Source organism: Corapipo altera, unplaced genomic scaffold, assembly GCF_003945725.1.
Source record: "Corapipo altera isolate COAL_440 unplaced genomic scaffold, ASM394572v1 71, whole genome shotgun sequence".
NCBI classification, from domain to species: Eukaryota; Metazoa; Chordata; class Aves; order Passeriformes; family Pipridae; genus Corapipo; species Corapipo altera.
Window position 1 is genome coordinate 2,483,152 of NW_020884916.1, and position 10,391 is coordinate 2,493,542.

At 52.2% G+C, this 10,391-nt stretch overlaps 1 protein-coding gene across 1 annotated transcript in view; it reads left to right on the forward strand.

The window, feature by feature from the left end:
* The first annotated feature begins 2,107 nt into the window (after positions 1-2,107).
* The window catches only part of POU2F3 (POU class 2 homeobox 3), a 38,546-nt gene continuing 30,262 nt past the window's right edge, over positions 2,108-10,391 (forward strand). The window contains exons 1-3 of the mRNA XM_027655423.1: positions 2,108-2,393; positions 6,552-6,605; positions 7,258-7,326. Coding sequence (XP_027511224.1) covers positions 2,108-2,393; positions 6,552-6,605; positions 7,258-7,326 — 409 coding nt within the window. The remainder of the gene's footprint in view (positions 2,394-6,551; positions 6,606-7,257; positions 7,327-10,391) is intronic.

The window sequence follows — 10,391 nt, forward strand, 5'->3', positions numbered from 1 at the left end:
GCGTGTCTGCTGACATTCAGGAGTGATCATTTCAGGTGGGGTTAAAGCAAATCTGCCTTTGCCTGGTGAAGGGGGAGGTCTTCTTTCAAGTGCTGATGCTGTGATCCCCCCCTATTTTTAATAAGGAGGGTGCATTCTCTCTTCCCTGCACAGCACATCCCCAAAGCCCAGGGTATCCAGGTGATGGGCTTTGCTCCCATGGCTGTTTGGGGAGAAAACCATCAAAATAATACTTGCCCCCGCTGTTTCATTGACCACAAAATAACCGCCAGAAAAAGTCATTCGCAGCTTTGTTTGGGGCCAGGAGAGGGCACTGGTGCCCTGTCCGTGGCCGGGACAGCTTCCCTGCCCGGAGGATGCCCAGGATTCCAGTGCAGCTGGAGATGCCACCCGGGAGAATCTGGGGCTCCAGGACAGGCTGCTCGGCTCTGGAGGATGGAAAAGCACCAGGAAAAGCGGAGAGAAAAGCCCACTGTCGGGTAAAACTCCTGATCCGTGTCCAAAATGTGCTCTGATGTGGGGGAAGGAGAGATCTCGTGGTCCCCAACCTTTGAGGCTGGCCGGGAGCCACCGGCGGGCTCGTGTTTGACGCAGTGAAGACACCTGATCGCGTCAGTCTCCGGGATGGGGAAAACCCAGACAAAAACACTAGAAAACGGAGCAGGAGCTGCCCAGGAACGCCCCAGGGCTCAGGGGCTGAATGGCCGGAGCTGGGGATCGGTGGCAGGAGTCCAGCCCCTCCAGCAGCTCCACGGGAGCTGCCTGTGCCAAGCGCCCCGTGTCACCTCGCTGCTTCCTGGAGCTGCAAAAATCTCCCGTCCTGAAAATGTCAGTCTGACCCGGGAACTTCCCCCCCTTCCACCTCTTCCCCCGACTTCCCTCCACTTTTTCCTTGTTGGAGTTCCACTGAACTCATCCACCCTTTCCTCTCCCGAGGATGGAGGTGCCTGGCCACGCACTCCAAGGGCAGCTCCAGCCCCCGAACTCCGGACTGGGTTGGAGGTGAGGCTGGAGATCCTGCCCGCCCACCCATCTCTTCGGAGAAACCTGTCTTTCCAGGGAGGGAGAGCAGTATGTGGGAAAGCCGGGAGCCCTGGAACGTGAATTACCCAGGGAGAGATGAATGTGCGATAGCTCGTACCTGGCAGCTACCGATTGAGCGTTAACACTTTCAGGAGGGGGCTGAGGCAGCGCCGGGGCTCGGGCTGTCACGGGGATGTCCTGACTATCACAGGGATGTCCAGGCTGTCACAGGGATGTCCTGCTGCTCCGGGGGTGGTGGGGTCATCAAGGTGGCACATGGTGACACTTGGGGCCGTCGGGGTCACTCGGTCCCTTTCACAGCACAGAGCCGGGGCTCTGGCCTCAGGCAGCTTCCAACAGAAGCAGCCAACTTTAGGGAATCTTTTTTTTTACCTGTCTTCCCTGGAAGCTGGTAAATACTGCAGCTTTAAACAAGGTGTATAAGGAGGAAGAGCTGTCTGCTATTTCTCTCCTCTTCTTGGGGACACAGATGTACCCTGGAGAGCCCGTGTCAGGAGAGGGGAGTCTCCATGTGCTAATCCTAACCCTGCCCTGTATCTTTAGCGGAGGCAGGTTCCCTCTCTGCTTTTAACTTTCCTTTTCGTGCTGGTTGTGCCATGTGGCATCACTGAGGTTCAAGGCAGACTGAGGGGATGCAAAGGCTCCACAGCACAGGCTGGATCCCCCTGAGCACATCCCAGGGTTATCAGCGGCCAAAATGAAGCGCAAGGGCTGCTGGCCGGAGGGGCTGTTCCCACAGCTCCACCACCTTCCCTCCGGGGTGCTGCTGCTGCTGCCCAGCCTGGCTCGATGCCTTGGCCTCTCCTACCTGTGCACGGCCAAGGGCAGAGCCAAAAGCTTATCCACGAGGACAACTGGGATGCGGGGCAGCCGGCGGAGCCCCCCGCTCTCAGCCCAGCAGGCAGGTGCTGCGGGTGCATCCGCGCAGCCGAGGGCGGGCAAACCCAACCCGCCTTTCCTTCCTTTCCTCTCCCTCCTTCCCACCCCACCCCACGCCCTGGCAGCGCTGCAGGGACTCATCCATCCATTCCCGAGTTACTAATATGCAAATGGGCGCTTTTGCATGGGCCTGACGCCAAGCTGCTGGGTGTCAGGGCACCCGAGGGAGCCGGAGGTGGGGCGAGGCGTGGCACCGCGCCGCATGCTCACCTGGCCCTGCATGGCAACAGGCAATGGAGCTCTAGGTCCCTTCGGGAGCGGACCCACGGCCGGTTCGAGAGGCAGCGGGTGGCAAGGGAGGGAGGGCAAACTGGCAGCCCCTGGCAACCTGGGGCTGACGGCAGGAGGCTGGGCACACCGCGGATTTCCCTCCGCCAGCAGGATGGTGAACCTGGAGTCTGTGCACGCAGGTAAAGGGCGCTTGAGGAAGGATCGGGCTGGAGCTCGCCGTGTCGCTGGGACCGTGGGCTTGGGCAGGAAATGGGGCTGCTCTGATTCCCGCGACCTTTCCTCCTTGCTTTCCCTCCTGTTTTCTCCCGCTGGAGTGGCTGGTGAAGTGCCCACATTCCTCCCCGGGGATGGATGCTGCCCTGGTTTGTTTAGGGGGCTGCCAAGCCATGCCCACAGTGTGGGCGCAGCGCTCCCGCTGCCAGCCCCGACGTGGGGCCGGGAGCAGAGCTTAGAAATGTCTCGGGTACCTGGGAAAGGAGGGTTTGGTGGGACCTGTGGGTCCTGCCAGTGGGATAGAGCTGGGAGGAGTGAGAGGGGGTAAATTCACGGAGGGATGCAGCAAGGGGGTGTGTGTGTGAGACGGGACATGGGTTGGAAGGAGAAAAGTTAACGGCAAAGAGGGAAAAGGAGAGAGAATGAATGAGGAGGGAGCTGTGGGAGGCTGGGTTGGGTGAGGAATGAATGAACAGGGATACTCAGAGAGACTCCTTCCAGGGGGTCTGATCCAGAGATTGTATCACATTGTCTCTGAGCAGACCTTGCTCTGCAGTTAGCTGGGGAACCAGGGCAATCCCTGCCAAGTCCCTTGGAGCTGTGCTGAGCTCCAGCTCACCCTGACAGAGCTTCTGCCCTCAGCTCAAGCCCCTGAGCTCCAGGGGAAGGACCACATCCCTGGGCACGCGGAGCTGAGGGCAAGGCTGGGGTGGGAGCAGCCAGATCCCGACAGCCCTGCCTGTGGCAGGGGCAGGCAGGAGGGTGTTGGGGTGCAGAAGCCATGTGCTAGTGACCTGTGTCTGGTGCTTTGTGCAACACAAAAGGCTCTGTTAGCCCCTGGTTTGGAGGGATGGGGAGGGTTCACCCATCAGTCTGTCCAGGGCTCGTTCCCTTGGATGCCTATTGGCACGCTGTGAGTGTTGGGAGTCCAGGGCTCATTCCCTTGGATGCCTGTTGGCATGCTGTGGATGTTGGGAGTCCTACTGTGCAGGGAGAGCTGGGGAGGGTCTGTGCTCAGGGCTTGTAGCCCCTCAACAAGCCCTGCCTGCCTGTGGGCTCGCAGACAGGCCCGAGGGCAAGGCAGATGGTGCAGCAATGCCACCCCGACACAGGTCAGGCTGGCAGAGGTGGCCAAAGCCTCTGCTCCGTGGCTGTTTCCAGCCTCTCCATAGCTCTGGGATGCCCACAGCCCCTCTATGGCCAGCCAGCACCCTCCTGAGTGGACTGGCTCCCTGTGGGGGCAGCTGGGGAGCCCTGGCCATGAGGAGAGGCTGCAGGAGGCTCATGGGCTGGGCTGGGCTGGGAGCCTGGCTCGCCTGAGCCCCTGTGCTGCTGTGAGGGGTCTCTTGGTGACGTGGCCCCACAGGCTCTGGGCTTGTGGGTGACTCTTTCCTCATGAGAAGATTCCCTAGGTCGATACTGTGCCCTCTGTCAGAGCCAGTGGCATCACTCCCAGGGTGGGTTTGGGCAGGAGCTGCACAGGGCTGGGTTCCATCCCCCCGTGCTGTCGGTCAGAAGGGCCGAAGCTTTAACCCCCCTTTGTGCAGGGAGGGAGCCCAACACAGGTGGGAAGGTTTTTTTTCACCCTTGTGCAAAGGCAGTTCAGTCTATTCAATTCTGGGGTCCCCAAAATCCTCGGAGTCCCTTTGTAACAAGCTGCTTACAGAGGTGTGCTCCGTTTTTTTTCCCCTGGGCTTTTCCAACCTTAATGATTCTGTGGGGAGACACGGAGTGCCAGGTGAGGATGGGCTGCTCTGGCTCTGCACACCCTCCTCCCTGCTGAGAGAATTCCCTGGTGGGTACCACCACCTCCTCCCCAGGCATTTTGGATATTTCCCCTTTCCTGCAGCTTCCAGAGGGGCTCAGGCACCTAAAGCACAGAACACTCAGCAGACTCCAGGTGATGGTCCCCCTCCTCCACCTCTGGATTCCATGTTTAAAGTCATCAGGCTGGTTTACCCTTGCCCATGTCTGAACAGCTACGGGGAACGAGGGCTTGGGAAAGGCTTTATTTGCTGACACCATTTGTTTCAGCAAAAATACAGATGCAGATATATCCCCAGAGAAGTGTCTGCACTGGTAGAGCTCCTTTGGTCTGGGTGAACAAACCAGCTACCCCTACTCCAGGTATGTTTGGGAGCTGAGGTGCAGCAGCACATTTTTAATATGGCCCAGGCCGCAGTGGCGGCTCCTAATAGGGCTGTGGTTTAGGATTAGGCAGTCCTAAGTTGTGTTATTTTTCCCAGAGAGGTTTGGTTTGTTTTTTTTTTTTTTTTTTTTCCTAGCCTGCTTATTCTCTGTGTGTTGCTAACCTGGCAAAGCTGTGTGTAGTTGGACTCAGTCTCACAGCCTGCCTTGTCTTTGAGGGACTTTTTTTTGGATGGAGCAGAGGTCAAATCTAGATTTGCATCACTCTGTCCTGGTTGTAGTGGGAGACTCTTAAATGTCAATAAAAAGGTGTTGGCTGTGCTTATGTCATTTTAGAAAGTGATTCCTCTGTATGTCTGCTGCTTGTTCTTAAGGATCACTGGAGGATGATCTATAGGAATACAAAAGCTGGCCAGCCCCAAACCTCTCAGATCAGTAGGTTTTGATAAAAAAGATTTTCCTTTTCTTCCTGGTGTTTTTTGGTTTTGTTTTTTTGTTTGTTTGTTCGTGGGTGGGGTTTTTTTCCCCCACAAGATATTTAAACAGCAATAACTTGTGCACGTTTACGATGGGAATTTGAATCTTGGTGCACATAAAACCCTCCTGCTGTTTCCACGAGGATCATGGGGCACCTCGTTACCTCCCGGCTCCTGGAGGAGGGGATTCCACTGATGGATAACATGTCACATGTAATCGAGTTGCAGCAGCAATTCCTCCTTCTCTCCCCACCCACCCCGGGTTAGAATGGCCGAGGGGGTGGGGGGGGGTCACTCCTGCAGGAGGGACAGAGCTTCTCCTGCTTTGCTTTTTCATCCCTCCCTCAGCTCTGCCTGAGCTGTTCCAGTTCTTGCTCTGTGCCCATTCAGGGCTCCTCGGTCTAGGGGTTTAAATATTTCCTTTCACTAACATATATTTGGTGGTTTGTGTTTTTTGGGTTTTTTTCAAGCTTTCAGGCTTTCTCACCAAAGCAAGCACCAAACTTCTGCAGGCTTTTAGATTTTTCTTCCTCTATTTTATGAGAACTTGCCTCTTGGATTTTTTTTTTTTTTAAGATACTTTTTGGCAGGCAGCAAAACTTTGTGCTTTGTAGATTGCCTAAGTTAGGGTCCCTTGGCAGTGTTACAAGACAAGAAGATGTTTATAGCTGATGGTAATTACTCTTCCTGCAGTAGAAATGCTTTAGAAGCCCCACTAAACATTCATGTCTTAATTGCAGAGGGTTTATTTGAAGGGGAAAAAAAAAATCCCACAACTCTTTTCTCTCTCTCTCCTTTTTCCCCTCACTCCTTAATATAATTTGAGGGAAGGAAGTTTCTGAAGTATGTGAAAGTTTCTGCGCTCTGGTATAAAATCCTGATTTTTTTTTTTCTTCCTACCTTTATTCCTTTACTGAAGAAAGTTTCAAACATTAACTTGATCAAAGATATTAAATCTTGGCCAAAAAGCAGATTATCTGCTGTTTAAATAGGGGTGAACAGAACCTGAACACACACAAAGCTCTGCCTGTTTTAGTGTGAGCAACAGAGGGAAATGGGTGTAAAACCCCACAGGGTTCTTCTAATCCTTTTGGCAGTTTGGAAGCAATAAAAGGTGGATATAGGGAAGAGGAAAAGGTTTGCATGATGCTTTTAGATGGCTTCCACCTGCCTTCTCTACCCCAAAAAACCCACAGCAAACACCGGCCCAGCTTCCCCGCTGTTGTTATTCCCCGATGCAAATGGGATGAGCCTGTGGCTGCAGGAAGAACATGCAAATCACTCGGGTCCTGATAAAAAAAAAAATTATCTCTCTCTTTTTCACCCTCATCTAGTCTGGAAACAGTTAAAATTCCCGTGCAAGAGGTGTAAGAGCTGAGGGGGTGTCCATCTGAATTCGCATAGATATTCTCCCTCCTTTCACCGCTGTGTCCTTGGCCTCTTTTAAGGAGGAGATGAGCAATCCAGGGTGAAGTTGACCATTCCCACCTTTTCTTTCAGCCGTGCCCGAAGGAGAAGGTGGCCCCGGGTGTGGTGGCAGCCATCACTTCAAGGGTAAATGACAAATTCATTGGCCTCGATAAGGATGGGGGAGGATATTCAGGAGCTCCATGGGAAAGGACTCTTTGTGCTCCTGGGTTGGGGATGATGCTTTGGAGCAAAGCAGCTTCTCGGTGGCTTGTGAGGGGTGTGAGCACGTGCTCCTGAGAGAAAACAGGGAAAACAGGGATTAGATGGAGTGGGGAAAATGAGTTGAGTTTGATGGGCCATCTTGAGGGACATGGAAAGGATCTGGGAGAGGAGGGGAGAGCTGGGAGGGATCCCCTGCCAATGCAGGTGTGGTGGAGGAGGGTGTCAAAGGGACACCACCCCAGCAGGTTTGGGAAGCTCAGGGGAGAGCCCAGTGGGGCTGGGGGGGCTCTCTGTGGTGAACAGACCCCTCGTCCTGTGGGTGAAGGGTGGGAGCACCACAGCAAGGTGGGGAGGGGGGGGAAGGAGTGAGGGGGATGCAAAGAGCAACAGGAGGGAAAGTGCATCCTCGGAGCTGATGAATATTCTAGTGCCTGTATGTTGAGGAATCAGAAATTTGAAAGTCTGATGGTTTATTATAATTACACATTCATTTGTGCTGTTTAGTGGAAGCCACATGTGCCTGTTGCCTGGGACTGTGACCTGTTATTAAAATCAGTTGTGCCTCCTTTTGCAGAGATCAAGATGAGCGGGGATGCGGCAGATTCCACAGACACCCGGCACGAACCGGACCAGGTGGAGCCAGGTAAGGAGGCTCTGGGATGTGGGGGACACAGGGAGGGGAGGGGGAAGCAAGGAAAAGCAAAGGGGAGTGTGGGTGCTGGAAGTTTCTGCTCTGCTCGGCTCCTGTTGCTGCTCCACCGCGCTCTTCCAGCCAGCCCGGGAGTGGATCAGGAATGTGCTCTGGGCTAGGATTGCGCTGCTATCTTGATCAGCATGCAAGATCCTCTCCCTCAATGTCCTCTGTGGCTTCAGCAGGGAAACGTGCTCCCGCCTTGCCAAAGGAATGATGGCACTGGAATGGTCTCGGTCCCGCTCCGTGTAGCGCAGGCAGCTCTTCGGGATGGTTCCTCAGGCAAAACCAAGCCTTTCTTTGGCCATGTGTGTGTGTGTGTGTGTAGAAAAATGGGAGGGACTTCGGGAATAATCAGATCCAGTTAGGTAGTTCCAGAAGAAATGCATTGCTCTGCATCTTGAGGCACGATTGGGTCCCTCGCCTCCTCTGCTCCCGCCTGATGCTGCCCAGGCTCTCGCTGCTCAGTGGCTGGAAGCCTCAGTATTCCTTGGCTATGGAAAGCTGAGGAACAGGGTGATGTTTTAAAGGTGCTAGCGCTGATTTCTGCCAGGTTAGCAACCAAAAGCTGTGACAGACACCAGAAAAAAAATCAGTTTCTGCCATCAGTTCTCCCTCCCACTGCCTGCAGGGAGCTTTGAATGCAAGACTTGGACCCGTAATTTCACAAAGGCTCGTGGTCACGTCCCTTTTCAGGCAGATGAGCAGCAATAAGAAATAATTTTAACGGCCACTAGGCATAGCAAATCAAGATTATTAAAAGCTGTGCTATAAACTTAGAAATAAAACCTTTAAAAACCAAAACTGCTAGAGAAAATGTAGGAGAATGAATTATTCTCTAGCCCTGAGCTTGGGGTAGGGGGATGTGCAAGAGGTTAAAACTTTGTGTGGAACGATTTTACTGTTTCTCTTACTTACATAATTTGAGATAATGTAGAAAAAAAATGAGATTTTGGTTAACCCTGAGAACTTTAAGCATGTTTTAAAGGGACTAAACCCACCCCTTTATTTAGAAATCCTCAGTGTGCTCGTGGCTATTAAGCTGGGTTATTTGACATAATCTAAGGCAGAGATAAAATCTGGTTCTATTCACGTCCATGAACTCTGATTGACTTTGGTCAGCTCAGCTTCTGCTCGGGGCTCTCAGATCACCCCAAGTTGGCTTTGGAGATAAATGTTTCCAAGCTGCTGAGCAACAAACACATCCCAAACCTCCCAGGCTCTTCCAAAAACAAACCAAAAAAACAACCCTGGTAGCTGTTACAGGGCCTTAAATCGGGAGCTGGAGCCTCCTGAGATGTTTGGCACACGGAGTTGATGGATAGCAGGGTTAATCAAGATTAGGGAAGCCGGGTATTTGATTCTGGTTATTAAATGGAGTGAGATATTCTGGCTGCTGCTGCTCTTGGGAGTCAACAGTGTTAAACCAGAAGCTGGCGCTGCCTTTGGTTGGATAAAATATGGTTTTTTTCCAAGCCTAAGCTCCCCAGACAGCCATTAGTGCGAGCTGCAGCACCTCTTTCTAGTGGTAATTGAGGAAAGAAAGCACAGAAGCGAAGTCAATTTGTTTTAAAATAACAAAAAAATGTTCGCGGCAGCATCAGCCGTGCTCCAGGAGCCTTCCAATCAAGCAGGGAAATCAGAACGAGTAAATCACCTTCATTTGCGAAGAGCGGCACAAAAAAAAAAGAAACCTGTTGAAATCCTGTTGAAATCGCTCTTTTTTCTGCTGCCACTGATCTGTTTGGTCCCTTCGGGTTTTCCAGGGATCACTGGAGGGGACATTTGGCTGCGAGGCAGGAGATGCTCGTGGGGGTGTCCGGCACCAGCCACCACCCCCTCCCGTGGGGTGTCCCCCTTTGTGACCCCTCCCATGGAGTGTCCCCCTTTGTGACCCCTCCCATGGGGTGTCCCCCCTTTGTGACCCCTCCCGTGGGGTGTCCCCCTTTGAGACCCCTCCCGTGGGGTGTCCCCCCTTTGTGACCCCTCCCGTGGGGTGTCCCCCCTTTGTGACACCCCGTGGGACCCTCCGGGGGTGCCCAGGGCAGGGTGACACGTTGGCAAACGCTGTGGTACAGGTGATGTAACCTGGCACATCGAGCCCTGACGCTTCACCCAAAAACTCCTCGTGGTGGTTTTTTTCCTCCCCCCCCCCCTCCTCTTTCAGACCATTCTGTTTATAAACAACCAAGCTCTTTGTACTGAACTTCCCTGGAAGTTTTTATTTGTCGTTAGAGGAATATTTACTGCGGCACCTGATGGTTTAGTGTTTTGGTTACCGGCTTCATGTGGGGAAAAGCTGTTTTCTGATGACTCATTAATTGAAGACCCATTTCCTACTGAATTACACCAATCCACACGACTCCCCGGGAATCTTGTTACCCCCAAAGGAGAGGTCTGTTCCCAAACTAACAATATTATACCTTACAAAGGCTAGAAACCCTTCGAGGTGCAGATATCCACAGGCCTTTCATCACCAAAAGCTGCAGACTGGCTCCAAGAAGAATTAAAAAAAAAAAATAAATCTATATATATTAAAAAAAAAAAAAAATCCTGGAGGGAGTTGGGTGCCAAAATGCTTTTGTAAACCAAGCCCTTGATCTAAACCTGATGCCTAAAGATCTGATGGGAAGTGTCAGTAGCAGAAGCATAATCTCATCCTTTCATATCTCCGCCAATTCCAGGCTTAGAGGGGGGAAAAAAAGAATGGTAATTTGGGGCATTGTTTTACTTTGAAAGTGTTTGAAATAATTGTGGGGGGTTTTCTTTTTTGAGAAAATTGTTAAAATTGTTCGTCTTCCGTAGGAGGTTTGGAAAGATCAGGCTTCTTTTTTTTTTTATTTCCTTCTTTCTTTTCTTTCTTTTTTTTTTTTTTTTGTTGTTTTTCCATCCACCCAATTTCGTAGAAAATGCTTCAAAGCTTTTTAGTAAGATATTCTCCCCAAACCCCAGGTTGGTTTGATTCCAGCCTCTCCGAGCGCAGTGGAATTTTGCCTTTTAAAAAAAAAAAAAAAAAA